Source organism: Xenopus laevis, chromosome 6L (assembly GCF_017654675.1).
Source record: "Xenopus laevis strain J_2021 chromosome 6L, Xenopus_laevis_v10.1, whole genome shotgun sequence".
Classification (NCBI taxonomy): domain Eukaryota; kingdom Metazoa; phylum Chordata; class Amphibia; order Anura; family Pipidae; genus Xenopus; species Xenopus laevis.
The window spans coordinates 150800070-150825575 of NC_054381.1; the positions used below are offsets into that span (position 1 = coordinate 150800070).

A 25506-nucleotide genomic window follows, 5' to 3' on the forward strand; every position below is an offset into this window, starting at 1 on the left:
ACAGAACCGAATGTTTATTGCATATGCAAATTAGGGTCAGGAGAGGAAAAAGTGGAAAAAATGTTTTTACTTCCTTGCTTTGTGACGAAAAGTCAAGTGATTTCCCTTCCTGCCCCTAATTTACATATGCAAATTAGGGATGCACCGAATCCACTATTTTGGATACACAAATTAGGATTCGGTTTGGCCGGGCAGAAGGATTCTGCCGAATCTGAATCCTGCTGAAAAAGGCTGAATCCCGAACCGATTCCTGGATTCAGTGCATCCCTAATGCAAATTAGGATTCCGATTCAGTTCAGCCTGGCATAAGGATTCGGCCAAATCCTGCTGAAAAAGGCCGACTCTTGAACTTAATCCTGGATTCAGTGCATCCCTAATAATTTATGTTACCTGTTAAGTATTGAATCCGAGGAAAATACATTTCAGCCAAATAGTGAACTGAATATTGAAATTTAGCATAGATATATCTACAATCATACAACTGTTGACAAAATTTTTTTTTTTTTGTAGATAACGAATTCACAAATGTGCTTAGTATTGCTGAATTTTGCTACTCTGCATACCTAAATGTAAGAAAATAAAAATGTTCTTTCGAAATGACCTGAACTGAACACATGGTTCCTTTGTGCTTTGCCAGCGGCCTATACTGAACGTATTGTTACATTTAAAACATCTGCAGTTGTTTGCACTTTGTGTTCCCAACCTAGAAAGCTGCAGACTTTTGCTTCTGATCGCTCGCATATGAGAGACTCCACTATTAACTGGACAAAGCCTCCTCCTTATCCATGTATACAAATTGCTGGTAAGTCGCCTATTTTTCTTCATTTCTTACTTTACTTCTTATTCATAGTCTTTCTCAAGTGGAAATGTTAAGGCTCAGTGCTATATTGCTGTGTCTTCCCAAAGGACCTATAGAGTTATTTAATAAAAAGCACTGTTTGCCCATAGCAACCAATCAGCAGACCGCAGTCACCTGTTTATAAGTAACCATCTTATTGGTTGCTATGGGTTACTGCTCATGGCCAAACTTAGTGCCTTTTATTACAATTGTTGGCTAGTGTTCTAAGATGAGCAACTTTTCTCATTTACAGCCGTTCATTCCTCAGTGGAGCTTACAATCTACAGATCCTTCATTGCTCACCATCTTCTTCTTGGGTATCTTAACATCTGTCTTATATTTACTGAATACAGGGATAATAGCCCCAGTCCTCGTCATGGTAGTCGGGTTTGAAAAGGAACAGTAACAAAAAAACAAAAAGCGTTTTAAAGTACAGGTATGGGTTCTGTTATCCCAATATCCAGAAAGTTCCAAATTACAGAATGGCTGTCTCCCATTCGTTATAATCAAATAATTCTGATTTTTTTAAAATGATTTCCCTTTTCTCTATAATAATAAAACTGTGACTTGTACTTGATCCCAACTAAGATATAATTAATCCTTATTGAAAGCAAAACCAGCCTATTGGGTTTATTTAATGTTTATATGATTTTCTAGTAGACTTATGGTATGAAGATCCAAATTATGGAAAGATCCGTTATCAGGAAAAGCCCAGGTCCCGAGCATTCTGGATAACAGGTCCCATACCTGTAATTAAAATATAACATACTGTTGCTGTGTGTTGGTAAAAGGTATGTGTTTGCTTCAGAAAGACTACTATAGTTTATATAAATAGGCAATTGTGTAGCCATGGGGGAAGCCATTCAAAGCTGAAAAAGGAGAAAAGCCACAGGCTAATAGCAGATAACAGATAAGCTCTGTAATAGTATACTATGGGATTACACAGAGTTCATCTGTTATCTGCTATGTAACCTATGCTTTGAAAGGCTGCCCCCATGGCTACAAAGCAATGTGTTTATATAAACGGTGAAAATGCAACGCAGGTGAAATGCAACATGCTGCATCCCACCTGAGTTTGGCGCTTACATGCATCTGTGTGAGTACAGCCCCCTTCGCAATAATTGAATGCATCTATTTCTGCGCTCCCCTGCAGCTGGATGGAAAAAAGCGCAACGAAGGGGAGCGCAGGAAAAACCGCCCGTGTGTAAAAGCCCTTAAAGTTTGACTTTTTTTAAAATGTCTTTTCATAAATACCTGGGGCACCAAATAATGATTAAAAAAAACCTGTTTGGATGGATCCAATTGTTCCGTTTTTACTGATGGGCAAGTCAAATTGAAGAAATATTGTAGAACAAGTGAGGGTCGTTCTTACGCTCTGCCTAGGAGTAATCAGCGTGTCAGTGCTTCAATCCTCATCAGGGTTACCGCAATCCCATGAAGAACCTTGTAGTAGTAATTAGAGGAGAGCACTTCTGCTGTGAACTTATTTATTCAGACTACATAACATACACAACATGTTTCGGGCCTTACATGCCCTTTCTCAAGTGTTACCCCAGACAGAACGTGCAACCTTTTAAACACACCCATTCCTTCCCCCCATCAATTGGGCAATTAGTGTCCTCAGGTGTGTCCATGTCTTTACAGCCCAGTAAAGAATCCAACCATTTTCCAAAGTTCATGCATTAGCCAGAAAAAAGTCCATTTGTTAAGATACAGTCCTTTCTCTAGAAAAAGCCTTTATAGGATAAGTAAACCTTGAAAATAAGTGAAAGTAAAATTGATGAGGGGGCTATTGTAAGCACTTTTGCAATGTACATTCATTATTTATTTTTTATTCCAAGATATTAAAGGATACATGTACTGTTAATATGAATAAACAACAGCGCCACCTGCTGGTCATTTTCTGACCAGTCTGACCACCAAGTAGTCAAGGAAGTTGTCAGGAGAAAGAAAGAGGCTGCTCTGATGTTTTTCTGCATAGAAAAGATGTGAGAATGGTTTCTAATTTTTTTCCAAACCAGAAGAACATCAGAGCAGCCTCTTTCTTTCTCCTGACAACTTCCCTGACTATTTGGTGGTCAGACTGGTCAGAAAATGACCAGCAGGTGGCGCTGTTGTTTATTCATATTAACAGTACATGAATCCTTTAATATCTTGGAATTAAAACAAAATAAATAATGAATGTACATTACAAAAGTGCTTAGAATAGCACCATCATCAATTTTACATTCCCTTATTTTTAAGGTTTAATTATAATGCATAAAAATACATAGGGGCACATTTACTTTGCTCAAGTGAAGGAATAGAATAAAAAAAACTTCGAATTTCGAATGTTTTTTATGGCTACTTCGACCATCGAATTGGCTACTTCGACCTTCGACTACGACTTCAACTTCTAAACGAATAATTCAAACTAAAAATCGTTCGAATATTCGACCATTCGATAGTGGAAGTACTGTCTCTTTAAAAAAAACTTTGACCCCCTACTTCGCCACCTAAAACCTACCGAGGTGCAATGTTAGCCTATGGGGAAGGTCCCCATAGGCTTTGTAACAATTTTTGGTCGAAGAAAAATCGTTCGATCGATGGATTAAAACCCTTCGAATCGAACGATTAAAAGGATTTAATCGTTCGATCTAACTATTTGCGGTAAATCCTTCGACTTCGATATTCGAAGTCGAAGGATTTACATTCGGCAGTCGAATATCGAGGGTTAATTAACCCTCGATATTCGACCATATGTAAATCTGCTCCCTTGTGTTATTACTGATAAGCAGGGCCGCCATCAGGGGGGGACAGGGGGGGACAAGCGTACCGGGCCCGGGCATGAAGGGGGGCCCGGCAGCGCTAAATTTTTTGAAGATCCGGGCCCCCCTTACGAGCGCCCGAGCCGTACGTCCTCCCTCTAAGTTGCCGAATGCGGAAGTGCCGAAAAGCCGAAGCCGATCCGCCGAAAAGACCCGAAGTCACGGAAAGACCCGAAGTCACGAAGCGCTGAAAAGACCCGAAGTCACGAAGAGCCGAAAAGACCCGAAGTCACGAAAACAGCCGAAGCCGAAGTCCTGAAGTGGCGCAAAGACCCGAAGTCACGAAAGGAGGCGAAGTTGAAGTAGTGAAGCCATGAGTTCAATTCTACTGAACACCAGTTTGTGTATTTTTTTTTTTTAATCCCCTGGCCACCAATGTATTATTTTAATATTCTATAGGCCCCTGCCACCAATCTTTTTGTAAAAAAAAAATTTTTTGGGGCTCCAATTTTTTTTAACTTGTAAGGGGGCCCCTGACACTTTTTTTCTTTTTTTTTTCAAAAAATTTTTTTTTTTTTTTAAATTTTTTTTTGGGGCCCCAATTTGTTTTTAACTTATAAGGAGGCCCATGCCACCAATGTTTTTTTAAAAAAAACTTTTTTTTTTTTAATTTTTTGGGGCCCCAATTTGTTTTTAACTTATAAGGGGACCCCTGCCACCAATGTTTTTTTTAAAAAAAAAACATTTTTTTTAATTTTTTTTAATTTTTTGGGGCCCCAATTTTTTTCAACTTGTAAGGGGGCCCCTGCCACTTTTTTTTTTCAAAAAAAATTTAAAAAAAAATTTTTTTTTTGGGGCCCCAATTTGTTTTTAACTTATAAGGGGGCCCCTGCCACCAATGTTTTTTTTAAAAAAACATTTTTTTTTACATTTTTTTTTTTGGGGCCCCAATTTTTTATAAGGGGGCCCTGACCATCAATAGCTTTTTATAACTTGTGTGGGGGGGTTACTTTTTTAGCGATGATGTCTGTGTGGTCTTTTAACTGCGATTTGGAGTGGGCGGCATATGGGGTGGAGCTTGGTCGTTAGTGTGGGCGGGGCCCAGGGGGCCCCAAAAATTTTGTTGTATGGGGCCCCGTGATTTCTAATGGCGGCCCTGGTGATAAGCAACAATGTACCCAGTTATCGTGTGTGTCATTTCCTAATCAGTGCAGCGATAAATAAAATGATACATTAAAAACATATTAAAACCAAAGTTACAAAATGCCATGAAGGAAAAGTTATGTTGTTCTCTTTGTGTCTACCTTATTGGAGGCAGACTACTGTTTTCACTACATGTTAATCTTAAGTAGAAAGGGTTAAACAAGTACTGCACATAGAAAAGAGTGCCTGCTAAAGGCCAAGAAGACTATTGTCTATTTGTTATTTTAAAAAGTTATACGGATATCTACTCATTAGCACCGGCGTGTTTGCTTTTACTTTAACCTTTCTTCGACTATGTCACTGGTTATTTTTACGATTAACTATTAATAAGGAAATACCATTTACTACTTGTTAACACCAGCGTATTTATTTTTAACTTTACCTTTGTTCAGCTATGTCACTGGTGAGTTCTATAGTCAGTTCCTGCAAGCAAAGAAGAAAGCAAAATTGTTATGCCTAATTAAATCTATTGAACTGATTTAAAGTGTTTTGAAACCTGTGTGTCTGTTGTTGTGTTTTCTTGTTTCACAAGTTTCTTGTGTATCCTCTGTGCTCTCGGACTCTTTTTGTCTGACCCACGTAGTCCATACCACACGGGCACTAATACACAACGTAGGTTGAGTTACATGTAGCGTGACATTTAAGGTTAATCTCATACCCTTTTGTCGACTGTTTTATCTTGGGGCCTTTCATAATTGAGGAACAACAGTTGCATCCTAGGGATGGATATGGGCCATGTTTGGGTTTACCTTTAAATTTATTATGTTTGGGTCTGGTGTCAGACGGGCAAAGCATGTCTTTTAAGGTGCGCCCACGTTTATAACAGAAAAGGGGGGGCTGTTAAAATAAATGGCCAAATTACCGATCTAGCTGTATTAAAGACCAGTATTTCTTTATTGTGTTTTCCACCTTACCACTAAATTGATTAAATGTGGATAAAAAAGTGATTCTGTCATTTGCTGTATTTTTAGGTTTTTTAGGGTGTCAGGTGGGAGTACTACATGTAACTCGTGTCATGTACTCGTGTCACGCTACATGTAACTCAACCTACATTGTGTATTTGTTAAAGTGCCCGTGTGGTATGGACTACGTGGGTCAGACAAAAAGAGTCCGAGAGCACAGAGGATACATAAGAAACTTTAAAGAAAAAACAACAACAGACACACAGGTTTCAAAACACTTTAAATCAGTTCAAACACAATCCGATGCAACTGAGATGGTGTGAGTTGGAAGAAATTACAGTAGACAGAAGATGGTATTTCCTTATTAATAGTTAATAGTAAAAAATAACCAGTGACATAGTTGAATAAAGGTTAAAGGTCCTCCAATAAGGTAGACACAAAGAGAACAACATAACTTTTGCTTCATGGCATTTTGTAACTTTGCTTTTAACATGTTTTGATATGTATAATTTTATGTATCACTACACTCATGAGGAAATTACACACAAGATTACTGGGTACATTGTTGCTATCACTAATGACATTATGGGGCAAATTTACTTAAAGGGATACTGTCATTGGAAAAAAATTTTTCAAAATGAATCAGTTAATAGTGCTGCTCCGGCAGAATTCTGCACTGAAATCCATTTCTCAAAAGAGCAAACAGATTTTTTTATATTCAATTTTGAAATCTGACATGGGGCTAGACATATTGTCAATTTCCCAGCTGCCCCCAGTCATGTGACTTGTGCTCTGATAAACTTCAATCACTCTTTACTGCTGTACTGCAAGTTGGACCCTCCCTTTTCCCCCCCCAGCATCTAAGAGCAACACTCAATAGTAAAAACCCATGTTTCACTGAGACACATTCAGTTACATTGAGGAAAAACAGCAGCCTGCCAGAAAGCATTTCTCTCCTAAAGTGCAGGCACAAGTCACATGACTAGGGGCAGCTGGGAAATTGACAAAATGTCTAGCCCCATGTCAGATTTCAAAATTGAATATAAAAAAATCTGTTTGCTCTTTTGAGAAATGGATTTCAGTGCAGAATTCTGCTGGAGTAGCACTATTAACTGATTCATTTTGAAAAAAAATTTTTCCCCATGACAGTATCCCTTTAAGGTAGAATAGCGAGGGTTAATTAACCCTCGATATTCGACTGTCGAAGTTAAATCCTTCGACTTCGAATATCGGAGTTGAAGGATTTAGCGCTATTTGTTCGATCGAACGGTTAAATCCTTTTTAATCCATTTTTAATCCATCGATCGAACGATTATTGTTTGACCAGAAAAAGCTAGTAAAGCCTATGGGGACCTTCCCCATAGGCTAACATTGACTTTGGTAGGTTTTAGGTGGCGAACTAGGGGTCGAAGTTTTTTTTAAAGAAACAGCCCATTCGATGGTCGAAGTAGCCAAAAAAAACATCAGAAATCCGGAGTTTTTTCCTCTATTCATTCACTCGAGCTAAGTAAATGGGCCCCTAAGTATTTTTATGCATTTTAAAGGACTGTAACTTAACAAATGGACTTTTTTCTGGCTAACGCATGAACTTTGGGAAACGGTTGGATTCTTTACTGGGCTGTAAAGACATGGACAATGGGTGTGTTTAAAAGGTTGCACGTTCTGTCTGGGGTTACACTTGAGAAAGGGCATGTAAGGCCCGAAACATGTTGTGTATGTTATGTAGTCTGAATAAATAAGTTCACAGCAGAATTGCTCCTGAAGAAATATTCTGTAGGTCAGGAAAGTATAGAACAAGTTTGAATTGGTGTTTATTTTGTTCCTACTTTCTCACTTTTACAATGTTCTTGTAGCCTTTTATATTACAGTAGCACCATAATGTATTTTTTTCCCAACATACTACCTGTATAAGCAAAAATTATTGTTTTTCCAAAAGCAATCAATAAATAAACATCCCTTTAGTAAAGAAAGGCAATGTATTGTGTTGGTTATCCCATCCTGGGACCTATTGTATCTAGATCTGCATTGCTATTGTCAGTCCCACAGAATGCAGTGAATAATTAATACGTTTCCACCGGAAACAGGGCTGAAAGTCATAATTGAATTACAAAGAGTCTTGTCAGTAATGAGTAACATTAGAAAGGTCTACTATACTCTTTATTTTTGTATACTGGTTTGGGATCCCTTATCCGGAAACTCGTTATCCAGAACACCCCAAATTGATTCCATTTTAAACAAATGATTCTACTTTTAGAAATGTTTTCTTTTTTCTCTGTAATAATAAAACAGTAGCTTGTACTTGATCCCAACTAAGATATAATTAATCCTTATTGGAAGCAAAACCAGCCTATTGGGTTTATTTCATGTTTATATGTTTTTTTTTTTTAGTAGGATTAAGGTGGGGAGATCCAAATTACAGGAAGCTCTTTTAACCCGAAAGTCCCCAGGTCCCGAGCATTCTGGATAACAGGTCCCATACCTGTATAACAAGGAGACAATCACAGCTATATTTTCATAAATCCATGACTTTAGTAACAGGGACCCCATCACAATTTGAACAGCAAATGGGAAGATTTGATTTAAAGGGTATGAAAAGTTCTTCCATACATAGTTGAAATATTGAGATAACAAAGGAAAAGAAGAAACCAGGGATGCATTGAATCCAGGATTCATGCTTTTTCAGAAGGTTTCAGATTTGGCCAAATCTTTGTGCCTCGCTGAACCGAATCGTAATTTGCATATGTAAATTAGGGGCGGTAAGGGAAATCATGTGACTTTCCGTCACAAAACAAGGAAGTAAAACATTTTTTTACACTTTTCCCTTTCCTGCCCCTAATTTGCATATACAAAGTAGGATTCTGATTCAGTTCGGTATTCGGCCGAATCTTTCAACGTGGATTCGGTGCCTCCCTAGAAGAAACACCTTGCTGTATTTAAAGATATTGTTCGATAGGTTGTTTTATGTAAAAGGGATACTGTACAGAGCTAATTGCTTGGACATAAAACACAAGTGTGAAAAAAACATTTTAAGAAATGACAACATCCCTTTGTGCTTTAATAGTTTTCTGAAGTATTTTATATAACCTTTGTTATATTAGCCTTTCATGCTTGCTTTGTGTTCAATGCGAGTTACTGAAGCATCATGCCTTTTAATTTTACTTCTCTGTACATACAGGTATGGGATTCATTATCTGGAAACCTGTTATATAGAAAGCTCCGAATTACGGGAAGGTCATCTGTCATGAACTCCATTTTAACCAAATAATTCAAATGTTTCCCTTTTCTCTGTAATAATAAAACAGTAACTTGTACTTGATCCCAGCTAAAATAAAATTAATCCTTAGAGGCAAAATAATCAGATTGGGTTTATTTAGGGTAAGGCCACACGAGGAGATTCGGGGAGATTTTGTCGCCTGGCGACTAAATGCCTCGTCTTTTGCGCGACTATCTCCCCGAACTGCCTCTGCGTTTTTCTCCATAGGCTACAGCGCAAATTCGCATGCGCTAAAGCACACGCGGCGATGCGTTTTCAATAGTCGCCCAAAGTTGCCCAAAGTTCGTGTGGCCTTACCCTTAATGTTTAGAATACTTTTAGCTAAATTACAGCGATACCCTTTATCCAGACATCCCCAGGTCCTGAGCATTTTGGATAACAAGTCCCTTACCTGTATGCAGTGAAACCTCTAATTCAACATACCCTGATTTTTAGAGATGCACCTAATCCAGAATTCAGTGCGGGATTCGGCCAAGATTTTGCCTTTTTCAGCAGGATTCGGATTGCCCTAATCCAAGTGCCTGGCTGAACCGAATCCAAAAAATCACATGACTTTTTGCCATACAAACAAGGACGCAAAAAATTGTAAAATTGAGAATTTTTTCTACTCTCTTTCCCCCTCATTTCCCTAACTTACAAATTAGGGTTCGGATTTGGTTTGTTATTCGGCCGAATTTTTCACAGAGGATTCTGAATTCAGCCGAATTTGAATTTGGTGCATCCCTACTGATTTTAGGTCTTCCCACATTTTTTATGGTCCCACCAAAATATATTATACATAATGAATTTCCCTCTCTTGTGTTTTACACAATTGTCTTCAGGTCCCCTGAACAAACTATTGTCCTATTATATATGTCTAATGGCAGAGTATTAAGTGAAACATATTTTCCTCCACTAATTTCTAGGAAAGCGTTACTGGCTCAGCTTTTCAGTCTTGGCCTTGCCATTGTCTTTCAAGCTTTCTCCTAGGGGCCCATTTACTTAGTTTAAGTGAAGGAATAGAGGAAAAATAGTTCGAATTTCGAATGTTTTTTTTTGGCTACATCGACCATCGATTGGGCTACTTCGACCTTCGACTACGACTTTCGAATCAAACGATTTGAACTAAAAATCAAAACCACTATTCGACAATTCGATAGTCGAAGTACTGTCTCTTTAAAAAATTCTTCGACCCCCTAGTTCGCCACCTAAAACCTATCGAGGCCAATGTAAGCCTATGGGGAAGGTCCCTATAGGCTTCCTAACAATTTTCTGATCGGAGGAATATCCTACGATCGATGGATTAAAATCCTTCGAATCGTTCGATTCGAAGGATTTAATCGTTCGATCGAACAATTATTCCTTTGATCGTTCGATCATAGGAATAGCGCAAAATCCTTCGACTTCGATATTCGAAGTCGAAGGATTTTACTTTGACGGTCGAATATCGAGGGTTAATTAAGCCTCGATATTCGACGCTAGGTAAATCTGCCCCCTACTGTGTTATAATTTTATACTCTGTTAAATTAAAGTGATATTCCAAGATACAGAAGTTCAGTGTAGCAGCTATGTGTTCTCTCAATTTAACAGACTTTCAGAATACTTAAAGATTTTCTATTTCTTTTTAGAATCCTGTATGAACTTGGACGATTTTTGAACACTGACGTCGGATGGGGCTCAGTATATTCCTTGGCAGGTTTTTACAGAACACTTTGGTAACACAACAGTCTGACTCACATTAAAACCTTTTGTGAAAAATGCAATGGCCGACGCAAGAAGCCATTGTTGTCCTTAAAGTTTCCAGTCCACATGATTAATTCATATCTCAGAGCGTTCCAGGACAGAGTTGCGCTTTGGTGTCAAATTCAGATAAAGGGGAATTCAATCTCCGTGAATGCTGGATTAAGCAGCTTTTGATAACGGACACAATTTCACCACCTGAAGGCTCTGCTTTATATCAAATAATTCCCACTAGTACTGACAGTAATTGATATTTAAAGGCCACTATATCTGCAAATATTTCAGATGAATTGTGCTTAGTCAGGGCAATAGATAAGGTGACATAGATTTTATGATTTATTTATATTTTTTATGGGCAAATTTAGGGGGTTGTTCTTCACTTAGTAATGTTTTTTCTCATATATCTATGTAACCCCTGGCAAGAGTTTCCGGACTGCTTTGCACCCAATTCACAAGATTATACAAGGTGGTTGAAGCACACACAGTCTTTACTACTTCGTTATGCTGCTGTAGTAATGTATCTATGTGTACAGGCTATGAACAAGCTCAGCCGGCTGTTCCTGCTTAATTTAAAGGCACCAATGGCCACATAGACTCTTAACAGAAATATTTCAGGCTGCTATGAGATTTTTATCAAGCTTGATTAGTGCTGTGCAACTGAAATGTTCTAATACGACATTGCTGGAAAATGGGTATCTTGGCATGTACGAAGGATGCACCAAATCTGGAATCCAAGTGCCTGGCCGAACTTGAATCTGAATACAAAACATTACGGGACTTTTTGTTGAAAATTTTTTACCCATGCATTGTGCATGCGGCTCTCTTTCCCTCGTTTCCCCTAATTTACATATGCAAATTAGGGCTCGGATTCTGTTTGGTATTCGACCAAATCTTTCACAAAGGATTCGGGATTCTGCAGAATCCTAAAATAGTGGCCCGGGCTAGGGCTGCTTACTAAATTCCAATTAATTAAGGGGAATAACCATGACTGTGTAGTTTTACATAATGTCAGCACCAATGGGGTTTGTGGTTAGTCCATTTACAATTGATCACGACTCCATGACATTATGCTCCATTATTCTCTTTATGTGTCGGACCACACCCCTTTCTGGTCCCTTGTTTATGGGATTATTTTATATAATAAGAGGGCCAGGGGCGAAACACTGTGCCTAGCCAGCCTTACAGACCATAAAAGTTATTGCTAGGATTGGAAAAAGGAAACATAAATACCTTTGGGGCAGATTTAGTAAAGGTCGAGTTGTGTTTTCCATGAAAAATTCGATTTCTCAAAGGTATTTTTGAGTCAAAAATAGATTTTTCGGGTTAGAAAACATTTATTATACATAGCTTGAATCAAAAAATACACCATCTTAAACCTGTCAAGGTCATGTAGAAGTCAGTGGCAGAGGTCCTTTTAACTATTTGAAGATGTTCATAGCTTTGTGATATTCGAGTCTTTTTGGAGGGTTTCGCTCAAAAACAAATTTGAGGGATTCAGTTTTTTTCCAGCGGAAAACTTGATTAATTTGAATTTTCTGGTTGTTAGCCCCGAACTCACTGATTCAAGTTTTTTCTTAAATTAGAAACTATTCAAGTTGTGAATCCTGCTGAAAAAGGCCGAATCCCGAACCGAATCCTGGATTCGGTGCATCCCTACTAATAATACTTGTTCATAAATACATTTTTATTGCCATGTTTTACAGTCTAATCCAGTATATCCGCAGCACAAGTTATATGGGCCCAAACTTGGATTTCTAAATTGGTGTTGAATTTGTAGAAACCTACAGGATTTCTCCAGTTGAGGTTTGAAAAGGCCACAAAGCAGCTGCCACTTGGAGTCTCCAAAATATTTTTGGAAGAGAGATATTTGCTGTATAACTTAATGAGGCAAGAGCTGGAAGACCCTGGTGATGGGGATTAGAACCTTTAAACAATAAGATGTGAAACATGGCTGGAAGACATCACTGACAAGGGACATTAACCAGAAATAGAGCAGAGAGAGAGAATCTTTTTCTCATTCGATTACAGGTCCATTCACGCATAACTCATTTTTATCAACAATATCTGCCATCAGGATTCCCATCAGAGCACGTTTTAAACAAATCTCTGAGGTATATTTGGCAAAAGGAGAGTAAAATCAGGCTCCAGGTTTCTACAAAATTATTCAAGCAGCCAAGTATGCTAAGGAGTATTTAGCCTTGTGTGGGAGATTTCTTAATTCTCCCTTTTATAAATCTGTCCCTACATGTGAGCATGCAGTCCTATCATTATCAAGGGCGCATCTTTAAAATGATCCCATACCTCTATGGTTCATTTTTGTTTTTGCCCAGGGATACAAGGAGGATGCAGAGATCCACTCATTTGGTGCCCTTAAAGGAGAAGGAAAGTCTGTTTGCACTTGGGGTCCTAAATGTTAGGCACCCCAAAGTGATTGTATTGACTTTCCTGAAACCCCGGGCCGGTGCTCCTATCAGCAGAAAACTGCACCAGCCCGGGGTTATACCAGTGAGTAGCACAGAGCGATCTTTTTCCATTTTACTCTTTCAGAGTAGAACGAAAAGCCGAACTTTAACTAAAAAGTCGGCTATTTCATTCTACTGCGCATGCGTCTGCCCCGGGAAATTTGAAGAAAGAAGAAGCCGAAAGAGGATCGATTTGTGGTGCTCACTGGTATAACCCCGGGCCGGTGCAGTTTTCTGCTGATAGGAGCACCTATGGGGCCTGGGGTTTCAGGTAAGTCAATACAATCACTTGGGGGTGCCTAACATTTGGCACCCCCAAATGCAAACATACTTACCTTCTCCTTTAAGGTGTATGGCTAGAAGTCCTGCTTAAGCTGCCATTGTCTGTTTGGCTGGACACAAAAAAAGGAAATCATTTTTAAAAATTTGGATAAATTTGAGTCTACAGAAGATGGCCTTTCTGTAATTTGGAGCTTTCTGGATAACGGGTTACCTGATAACGGATCCCATACCTGTATAGTTCATTTTTGTTTTTACCCAGGGCAAGATGTAGAGATCCAATTAGTTGGTGACCTCAAGGTGTATGGCTAGAAAAGTCCTGCATAAGCTGCCATTGTCTCTGTTTGGCCGGACACAGCCTTCCTTTTTTTTTTTTATCTCCCATAGCCCTTCTAATGCAAGATACGATTAGGTCCTTATGTCCTAATACATTTTTCTACTTTTTATATTTGTCTCTTTATTTTTGGAGATCCTCACATCCTTTTGGACATAGTGTTTTACGATTAGGTGGTGGCCATAAAGCTGCTGACATTGCTGGAGTCATAAAACTATCCAATCATAAATACTACCCTGAGATTGAGCAGGAACATTATATAGTTGCCACTTTAACAATGAATCTAAGACCAATATAATAGCTTTCTGAAAACAATAGTTTTGTAAAACATTGCAAATATTTTCCTACATTAACAGGAATTTGGATTGATTAGAGATGGCCTCATAGTGTCCCTTGTGATAATGTTAATTGTGAGAATGTTCCCCCTCCTGTAACTAATGACTAATGGAGAGAATGAATTCCACATGGCTCATTGATGCTTCTCTCAGGCCAAAGATACAACTATTTTGTCATTGAAGTAAACTCAATAAAAATGTCCCGCACATGTGTTTGGAAGGATTCGGCATTTCCACGTGAAACTCTGGCGGATTATCCTAGGGAACATTTTTTTATGTTCAGCCCCCCTTGGATGTCCAATAAGGGGGGGGGGGGTGACAAGGTGATCATTGCTGTAGAACAAGGGGGGGGTCATATATATATGTATTGCACTTATATTACGAGTGATACTCAGAGTTCCCTGTATAACTCAGCCTCAATTAGAACCCCCTATTGACTTCTAATATCCTTATCATTTACAGTAGGGGTACATTATCCCTTATAATACATGAGTGATACTCAGAGTTCCCCGTATAACTCAGCCTGCAGCCTTGTGCCTTTATATGGTCACAGAACAACCCCTCAGTGACTTCTAATATCCTTATCATTTACAGTAGGGGGTACATTGTCCCTTATAATACATGAGTGATAATCAGAGTTCCCTGTATAACTCAGCCTGCAGCCTTGTGCCTTTAAATGGTCACAGACCCCCTCAGTGACTTCTAATATCCTTATCATTTGCAGTAGGGGGTACATTATCCCTTATAATACATGAGTGATACTCAGAGTTCCCTGTATAACTCAGCCTGCAGCCTTGTGCCTTTAAATGGTCACAGACTCCCTCAGTGACTTCTAATATCCTTATCATTTACAGTAGGGGGTACATTGTCCCTTATAATACATGAGTGATACTCAGAGTTCCCTGTATAACTCAGCCTGCAGCCTTGTGCCTTTATATGGTCACAGAACAACCCCTCAGTGACTTCTAATATCCTTATCATTTACAGTAGGGGGTACATTCTCCCTTATAATACGTGTGTGAGACAGTCACTCATGCATTTTGCCTTTATATGTTTATGGAACGCTATAAATATGCTTAGATAATAAATCTTACAGTAGAAAGCACATTTCTTCTATATAATCAACTTGATTTTTCATTACAGAATACATCTAAGGTGGTGCAGTCTATGATGATGATGAAAGCAGCAGTGGCACCCAGGTAGATACTCATTCTGCACAGTCCTAAGGATAAAACATTCTCGATTGCATCGCCAGATAGTTTGATTTACTGTGTTATTGAGAAAGACTTGTGAATTGGGATGTGTTCTGATTCTCTAATATCTCCCCAGGCAGATCTCAACCATATTTGTTGTGTTTAATAAAGGTCTTTGCCAGTTAAACAATCACTTGTTGGATGGAGAACATTAAAACTTTAAGAGAAAAATGTTAAACCTGTTTTCTATTCCAAAGGAATCTTTCAAAACAAAAATTTGAAAAGTTGGGAAATCATCCAGTTTCCTGATAAAGCACATGAAATATGCATTAATGGGGTTGTTCACCTTTACGTTAACTTTTAGTATGTTATACTAAAATAATCGATGCAGCTTTTCAATTGGCCGCAAAAATGGCAAATTGTCTCAGAATATCACTCTCTACATCATACTAAAAGTTAATTTAAAGGTAAACAATCCCTTTAAGAAATCTGACTCAAGGGGTTGAATGGGTTTGGCTAAATTTTCAATCTTTCAGAAAGTGCTGGGGTTCGGTGCATCTCTACTACAGGTATGGGACCTTTAATCCAGAATGCTTGGGACCTGGGATTTTCTGGATAACAGATCTTTCTGTAAATTGGATCTTCATACCTTAAATGGCATGTAAACGCAAAAAAATAAAACCCCATTTTTACTTTCTTTAATGAAAAAGAAACCTATATCCAATATACTTTAATTAAAAAATGTGTACCGTTTTTATAAGAAACCTGACTGTATGCAGTGTATGCAGTGACTGTATGCCCCCGCCTTACTTCCCAGCCATGCAGAACTCAAGCAGCTTTGTTTATGATGATCCCTAAGCAGCCCAGACCACACTGAGCATGTGCACAGTCTTAGTCTTGCAAAGATGTTTAACAAAGTTACAAGATGGTGACCCCCTGTAGCCAACTTTGAAAGCATAAATCATTTGTTTGATTAGGCTTGTGGTGCAGTAAGTTCATGTTTATATTTAGTATACAAAATACAGCATTTTTAGCCTTATTCTGTTTTAGACTTTACATGCCCTTTAAGTCTACTAGAAAATCATGTAAACATGAAATAAACCCAATAGGCTGATTTTGCTTCCAATAAGGATTAATTATATCTTAGTTGGGATCAAGTATAAGCTACTGTTTTATTATTATAGAGAAAAAGGAAGTTCTTCTACAAATTTAGGTTATTTTGGAAAAATGGATCCTTTGGGAGACAGCCTTCCTGTAATTTGGAGCTTTCTGGAGTACAAGTTTCCAGATAACGAATCCCATACCTGTACATAGAGATATTTTGTAATGTCATAAAGTGGCCACTTTGTATCGTTTTTATGGGAGTAAATAGACCGTGAAGTGGGCAGCCGCAGCTTAATGTGTGCAGAATATTGTTTTATTGTTTGCTGTTCTAGGTATGAATGGGAGCTGCCATGTTGTGTATTTGAATGCAGCACCTTAAAGGGAACTATCATGAAAATGGAAATTTAAAATAAGCTTCAGCATACTAAAATAAGAAAGTTTCTAAACATAATCAATTAAAAATTCTGTACAGTTTCTAATATAATCAAGTTTATGTTCACTATTCCTCTCTCAGCATCTGTTTCTCTTCATTCTCTCTTCACGCGGCAGTTGGGTGTCAGATATTCATTGACAGTTAGATCCAATTTATCTTATAGGGGGGCTCCTTTTGCCTAGAAGATGTATTAGAGCTCAGTCTATTAAAATCACCAGACATCATGTCTCTCTACATGCAGGATTTGTGCAAAAGGCAGTTATTTTGTTACATTTTGTTTGTACTGGAATCAGTTATTTGGGTGAGCTCTAATACATCTGCTAGTCCAAAGTCTCCTACTCAGTCAACTTTGGAAAACGAAGTGCTCCTAGTGCCATCCCGCTGGAGATTTAGATTCTACCCGGCGGGGAGGCAGTTTGGGGAGATTAGTCGTCCAAAGAAGAGGCGATTTGTCACCAGCGGTGACTAATCTCCCCGAATCTTCACGTCTGCCTCTGCTCTTAGTAAACCTTCCCCAGTAAAATCTTATATGAACACCAACAGCTTTAAGTTTTCCTTGTTTGTTTTCTCTTGTGTTTATAGTAAATCTGTAGAGGCGTTGCCTGGAGTTGTTATAATGTAGCGGCTTACTCTATAATCTTATATATTTCCTCTTCCCACCACTGTCTAGACACGACCATCGGCAACTTCGAGGCCACGACCCAGGATTAAACCAAAGCCTGTGTATAAAAAAAGACACTTGCTTTATATAAATACGTTTTATAATAACAAAATGAGGGTGGAACTATGAGAAGGAGCAGCAAAACACAAAACTGAAACACGATGAGAGAAATAATTCACAGAACCTTAGGAATGAAGATTAAACACCAGAGAGAATCAGCAACATGGACAGCACTCTGTGTTCCCTAATCTTTCCACAATTTGTTCACACTCATCCCACGGCGTCCTCACCTCACCGGACCTTAAACCATCAAAGAACAATAGACAGGGTCACTGTTTCAGCAAAATGTACGTTTCTTGAAATATAAAGAAGACAGAAAGGTATAATTACTGGAGGTGCCAATCATTTCTTACTAGGGATGCACCGAATCCAGGATTCGGCTCGGGATTCAGCCTTTTTCAGCAGGATTCGGATTCGGCCGAATCCTTCTGTCCGGCCGAACCGAATCTGAATGCTAATTTGCATATGCAAATTAGGGGAGGAGAGGGAAATCGCGTGACTTTTTGTCACAAAACAAGGAAGTAAAAAATGTTTTTCCTTTCTCACCCTAATTTGCATATGCAAATTAGGATTCGGTTCGGTATTCGGCCGAATCCTTCGTAAAGGATTCGAGGGTTCGGCTGAATCCAAAAAAGGAGATTCAGGGCGGAGCTTCTGTTTGCTGTAAACTGCCCCACCCCAGGGCACTTCTGTAGGAGCTCCAGGTCGTACTTTACTTCTGGAATCTTTGCTGTGGCCCTGCTTGGTGAGCACTGAGCATGTCTAACAGAGCAAAATGCTGGCCTATTGATTCAGTTCAGCTTTTCACTTTACGGCGCATGCAAACCAGGACTGGATTGTAAAGAGGATCCAGGAAGAAAAGACGGCATGTGCAGGGTCCATCGGGGCTTCAGCCTCAGGGCCCCCCTCCAGACCCTAGGGGCTGCTGCCTCAGGGCCTTCCGTTGTGCGCGATGACGTGCTCGCGTGAGTATGCGCACTCGCGTCAGCCTGCCTACTGCTTATTGGCATAACTGGGGAAGGAAGAAAACCAGGGTGCGGATCTGGGTTGGTTTTTTCTCTGTATCCCGCCGGCCCAGTCCGACCCTGGGCATGTGCTCCTCCAGTAGTACCCAGGGCCAGTGATGTTTCTTTTTAACAAACAGAAAAACCAGCATGAAGTCTCAGGTAACTGACTTGTATCACCGGGGGATGTCTAACATGTGATTTTTACTTTAAAGGGGTGGTTCACCTTTAAATATTAAAGGGCGTGTAAAGGCAAAAAAAACTAAAATCCCTTTTTTACTTTCTTCATTGAAAAAGAAACCTATCTACAATATACTTTAATTAGAAAAATGTGTACTGTTTTTATAATGAACCTGACTGTATGCAGTGAAATTCCCCCTTCATTTTACTTGTTCCCTAACTGCTCTGCAGGGAAAGATCATACTTTCAAACAGCAGGTGGAGCCCCCACCTTTCTTCCCAGAACTCAAGCAGCTTTGTTTGTTTACCTGTAGAGCAGTCGGCGACTGTGTAGAGATTCGTATTGGATTTTTATTTTTGCCCTTAATGTATTTTTTCCCCTTTAATATTTCCAACTCCAGTGGCCGAGATCATGGAGCCAGATTTAAACAGATAAACTGGGATTCTATTTGGAGGATTATTTTGCTGCAGCCACTGGATCTGCAGAGTTGGAGAAAGTTTGTATTAAACAATACAAAAACTATAAAATGCACATTAGATTACATGACAACACAGGACCCAGTGCAGTCTGTATATTCTGATTATTAATCAGTCTTGCTGTATCGGCTTCTGGCAGAAATTATTTGACTTGCGCTGTTTTGATAATTTATGACAATCCCTAAGCAGCCCAGACCACACTGAGCATGTGCACAGTCTTAGTCTTGCAAAGATGTTTAATAAAGTAACAAGATGGTGACCCCCTGTGGCCAAATTTGAAAGCATAAATTATTTGTTTGATTAGGCTTGTGGTGCAGTAAGTTCATGTTTATATTTAGTATACAAAATACAGCATTTCTAGCCTTTTGCTATTTAAGACATTACTTCCCCTTTAAAGGGGTTATTTTTTTTAAAGGTCAAGTTGTTTTTTCCACGAAAATTCTTTCGAGGATATTTCTCACTCATAACTCAAATTTTTCGAGATTTATTAAACCCTATATAACTGGAACTAGCTTGAATCTGAAAATACACCATCTTAAACCTGTCTAGGTCACACAGAAGTCAATGGCAGAGGTCCCTTGAACATTTTTGTTTGTAACCTTCATGATGTTCGAATGTTTTTCTGTGGGTTTCGCTCAAAAACTCGCGTAATTCAAGTTTTTTCCCCACAAAAAACACAATTAATTTGAGTTTTCAGGTTGTTAACCCCGAATCAACGGATTCAAGTTTTTTTTTTAATTCGAAAATCTTTTTACTTGTGAGTTCATTCGATATATAAAACAGCTCAAAAATTGAAACCTTGATAAATAACCCCCTTAGTATGTCATACAAAGGCCAATTCTAAGCAATTCAATTTTTTTACAGTGTTTTTTTTTTAATTATTTGCCTTCTTCATAATGTTATCATGGAAAACTGACCTAGAGGATATATTTCTCTTTAGCAGGTGGGAGCAGTGGCCAATACAACGGCCATTATATTTTAGTTCAACTTAAAGGGGTGCTTCACCTTTCAAGTCAACTTTTAGTATGTTACAGAATTCTAAGCAACTTTCCAATTGGTCTTTTATTTCTTTGTTATTTGCCACTCTTTCCATCTTTCAAATGGGGGTCACTGACCCCAACTAAAAACAAATGCTCTGTAAGGCTACACATGTATTGTAATTGCTACTTTTTATTACTCATCTTTCTATTCAGGTCTCTCCTATTCATATTCCAGTCTCTTATTCACATCAATGTATGGTTGCTAGGGGAATTTGGAACTTAGCAACCAGACTGCTGAAATTGCAAACTGGAGAGCTGCTTAATAAAAAGCTAAGTAACTCAAAAAATACAAATAATAAAAAATGAAATAGCACTCTCGACATCATACTAAAAGTAACAACAGTGAACAACCCCTTTTAATATTTTATTTTTTAAAAAAAGGGAACTAAAACTCCCAGCAGCCCTTTAGCAGTAAAGATGTGTGTCTCCAAAGATGCCCCAGTAGCTCCCCATCTTCTTTTCTGCTGATTCGCTGCACATGCTCTGTGCTGCTGTCACTGGTTTACCCAAATAAATCAGAGGTGAACTAATCCAGTCATTGAGTAAAAGCACTTGAGACAAAGTGATAACCTGCACGTCATTTTATTCTCTTACATGCAGCATGTCCATACGATGCAAACAAAGTACATTGTAAAAAATACATTCCAAAATGTGCATTTCACAAAAGTCGCCTGCTATTATTGCACCGGATATACACATAAATGACAGGAGGAAAAAGGAAGAATTCACACTCAATGAACCAGAAAATCCCCGGCTGCACCAAAGCTGTGACCTTTAGGGCAGAGACACACGCTCAGATTCGGGGAGATGTAGTCACCCGGCAATAAATCGCCTCTTCTTCAGGCGACTAATCTCCCTGAACTGCCTCCCGCCGGCTGAAATCGAAATCACCGGCAGGATGGCACCCGGAGTGATTCCTTTCCGAAGTTGCCTCACAAGGAAACTTCAGGCGACTTCGGAAAACAAAGCGATGTGAGTGCCATCTCGCCGGCGATTTCGATTCTAGCCGGCAGGAAGGTATTTCAGGGAGATTAGTTCCGACGCCGGCATCAATTAAACGGATGCCCATTGACTTTAATTCGCGTCAAATGTCGCCAGTGTTGGAATTGCAAATTTTTCGCCCGTTTTGCCTGGCAATTTAGATTCTAGCCGGCAGGAAGGTATTGCGGGGAGATTAGCTCCGGCGCCGGTGTCAATTAAACGGACACCCATTGACTTTAATGCGTGTCAAATGTCGCCGGCGTTGGAACTGGCGTTTTGCAAATTTTTCGCCCGTTTTGCGAATTTCTTGGCGAAGCGAAATGGGACAAATTTGCCCATCACTATGGGTCTCTAAACTATGGAAAAGTTAGTGAGGTTTGAACCAATCTGGTGCATTCGGGGGGACACTGTAAAGCCCTTGATCAGCAATGATATACTTACACGTATAAAGAAGCGACCACTACAAATGGAACCTTGGCTCTATCAGGGGTATTGCACAATATAATTACACACAAACAAGTCACATATTTACAGCATATACGCTCCATAAATCCTTTCCAACGTCGTCTCTATTTACATCTATATTTGCAACAGGCCCTTATAATAACATCAATGAACAACTAGAAGTGTAAAAAAAAAAGTGCTTGGTTACGTATGAACTGTGCTGTACATGCGGTGATTGAACTCTGGATTGAACTGATTAACTTAAGACACTGTGGGAAAAACGAAAATGCTGAAGTCTCTGATCCAGAAATGCTAAATATTATAAAGCATCAAAAGTTCTTGCAATTGCACATTCTAGTGATTCCCTTTCTTTGTTACTGGGAACCTAAACTGGATCTGGTACAGGAAAGAGTCATAATGAGCCCTGATTGGATGCCTGGCTGGTAACATGGCTGCCGACCCTCTCCATCCAGATACACGTACCTATGAACTTACTGGAACCTTTCAGCATGATAAAAAAAAAGTGCTATCCATCTATAACAGACTTAATATATATATAAATATGTACACAAAGTGCTTTCAGCATTCTGCAGTGGAGCAGCCTGAAGGTCTTTTTTGTTGTACAACTAATCCAACCATCCTTTCTGCAGCAATGGTGGGAGTTTCTGTACAAGATCTGAGGAGAGCAGGATGGTCATTCATGAAGTCCAGCGTGAATTAAAGGATAAGTAAACCTTAAAAATAAGTGAATGTAAAATTGATGAGAGGTCTATTCTAAGCACTTTTGCAATGTACATTCATTATTTATTTATTTTTTTAATTCCAAGATATTAAAGGGATACTGTCATGGGAAAAAAAATTTTTTTCAAAATGAATTAGTTAGATAGTGCTGCTCCAGCAGAATTCTGCACTGAAATCCATTTCTCAAAAGAGCAAATAGATTTTTTTATATTCAGTTTTGAAATCTGACATGGGGCTAGACATTCTGTCAATTTCCCAGCTGCCCCTGGTCATGTGACTTGTGCCTGCACTTTAGGAGAGAAATGCTTTCTGGCAGGCTGCTGTTTTTCCTTCTCAATGTAACTGAATGTGTCTCAGTGAGACATGGGTTTTACTATTGAGTGTTGTTCTTAGATCTACCAGGCAGCTGTTATCTTGTGTTAGGGAGCTGTTATCTGGTTACCTTCCCATTGTTCTTTTGTTTGGCTGCTGGGGGGGGGAAGGGAGGGGGGGTGATATCACTCCAACTTGCAGAACAGCAGTAAAGAGTGATCGAAGTTTATCAGAGCACAAGTCACATGGCTTGGGGCAGCTGGGAAATTGACAATATGTCTAGCCCCATGTCAGATTTCAAAATTGAATATAAAAAAATCTGTTTGCTCTTTTGAGAAATGGATTTCGGTGCAGAATTCTGCTGGAGCAACACTATTAACTGATTAATTTTGAAAAATTTTTTTTTCCCATGACAGTATCCCTTTAAAGGTTACATGTACTGTTAACATCAATGAATTTTGTTACAGCAGCGCCACCTGCTGGTCATTTTCTGACCAGTCTGACCACCAAGTAGTCAAGGAAGTTGTCTGGAGAAAGAAAGAGGCTGGTTATCAAAAAAAATTAAATTGTTTCTCAAATCTTTCCTAACCAGAAAAACTGGTTCAAATTCACTTTAGATTATTCATTAACTGTTCAATCAATAAATTCTTAACGTCTAACGAAATTCATTGATTTCTATTAAATGTACTAAAATGATGTTCCGATTGGATTACGTTTTATAAAGGCACTATAAATGAATGAGCGAGTAATTTAATAAATGATTAGAATTGATAAGGAAATTCTATACATGTAAGTACTCCAATTAGCACATTAGAAATAGACATCCGGAGGACAAAGATGGCGAAGTACTGGCAAATTAGAGACATGAGGCCATAGAGTGAAACAGCAGGTCCGCAGTTCCGCCAACACTAGAAAGTACTGATCTCGGAAACCAGCGGTGACGTCAGATGAGAACCCGGAACCATGTGTCAATGGAGACGCCGGTAATTGCCTATTTAAGCCTTCGCTTAGGGTGGCGTAGGTGTAAGGTGGCGTGAATAGCTCCCACGCTTCGCAACGTAGATAGGTAGTGGCAAATGGAGGGAAGGGTGAAAGACAAGGGAATAATGGCTACTATTGTCTCGTAAAAATCGGTTACTATGTTATGGAAAATACGGACACTAGAATCCTAACAAACTAAATAGTGTAATCACCCCCGTTCCACTCTACGCAAGCTTTTTAATTATGTGTTATTTTAGGGACATGGTCTTGCACAGCTAGGAGTTAAATATGCTTTGAGTCTGGGTTGGTCTGGACAGCAAGTTTTTAATTGGAACAGTCATTAAAGGTTACGTTTTATATACATTGTTACAACTGTTATCTGAACTAGTCTGCTTGTCACAACAAGATGGAAGTGTGATTCGCTTACATTCCATTTTTAGTTTGTTTTGAATACTAACCAGAAGAACATCAGACAACGGTCTTTTTCTTTCTCCTGACAACTTCCTTGACTACTTGGTGGTCAGACTGGTCAGAAAATGACCAGCAGGTGGCGCTGTTGGAACGAAATTCATTGATGTTAACAGTACATGTAACCTTTAATATCTTGGAATTTTAAAAAAATAAATAATGAATGTACATTGCAAAATTGCTTAGAATAGCCCCCTCATCAATTTTACATTCACTTATTTTTAAGGTTTACTTATCCTTTAAAGACCACTCAACCGTATTACTCTACAAACCCACGGACTCAAAAGACTCTCTCCTCCACATTCAGGGAATTAGTCTTGTGGCTCCTACTCTTGGAAAAGAGTCGTTTGAAGATTACAGGTTCAATAAGTCAGAGGTAGAAACGAGTGTGGTGTATAGCAAAGGTCTATGAAAGAACTGCTACGGAATAGCAGAACTACACGAGAAATAAGAGTTACCGTGACTGAAGTATTGTTGGACCTAGTCAGTTCTACGAGGAAAAAAAAGCAAAACATTATGAATAGTCCAATTAAAAAAAAAATGCTCCATCACATCAAGGAAGCCATGTTGTATGGCTCACTCCAACAAAACCTTTTATTCTGGAAGTGGAGTCCATCACTCCCAGTCATCCATTCATGAAGTCTCCTTGCAAAACTCTTCCCTCATTGGTTTCCCTCAAAACCAGTCGCTTCCTCTTGATCAAACTGATCTCAATTCCTATTCATTCTCCACCTGGTCTTGAGTCAAAGTCATTGGTGAAATATACAATATTTACATGCAAAAGTAATCAAGCTCAGCATGGAAATGTGTGCTGGAATCCAAAAGCAGTTCCCAGTTTTAGGAAGCAGATTGTGTTCTGCGGATCAGAACCGGAACAGGTTGATAAAATCCTGTGGGGAGAGGCAGACGAGGCAGCTTTCTGGGTTATTGGCTGTGCAAGGGTGATCCGTGCCCTAGAGAGAGAAAGAGTAATAAATGGGAATAAAGTGCAGCCTCACAGAGCTTCATATATTTAATTATAGGGCACTGTCTGGAAGGAGTTTGTATGTTCTCCGCTAATTTGTGTGGGTTTCCACCAAGTTCTCCAGTATTCTCCCTTCCACCAATAGAAACCAGGCGGGTTAACAGTGTCCTAATAAGACTGCCCATAGTGTGTGTGTGAATTTGATAGGGACCTTAGAATGTAAGCTCCACTGGGGCAGGTAACAATGTGATAATGTATTCTCTATAGCAGGGATCCTCAACCTTTTTTTACCCATGAGCAACATTAAGATGTAAAAAGAGTTGGGGAGCAACACAAGCACAAAAAAGTCTCTGGGGTGCCAAATAAGGGCT

At 39.0% G+C, this 25506-nt stretch overlaps 1 protein-coding gene and 1 long non-coding RNA gene across 2 annotated transcripts in view; one reads left to right on the top strand and one right to left on the bottom strand.

Moving 5' to 3' along the window:
- Positions 1–267: 267 nt before the first annotated feature.
- LOC121394764 lies at positions 268–18007 on the top strand. The gene is made up of 4 exons (XR_005962004.1): positions 268–802; positions 10572–10658; positions 15237–15292; positions 17494–18007. It is a non-coding gene; the product is annotated as an uncharacterized LOC121394764 (long non-coding RNA).
- A 6334-nt stretch (positions 18008–24341) lies between these two features.
- LOC108719406 (F-box only protein 32) overlaps positions 24342–25506 on the bottom strand; it is a 28784-nt gene continuing 27619 nt past the window's right edge. The window contains exon 9 of the mRNA XM_018268254.2: positions 24342–25124. Within this exon, the coding sequence (XP_018123743.1) occupies positions 25035–25124 (90 nt within the window). The 3' untranslated portion in view covers positions 24342–25034. The remainder of the gene's footprint in view (positions 25125–25506) is intronic.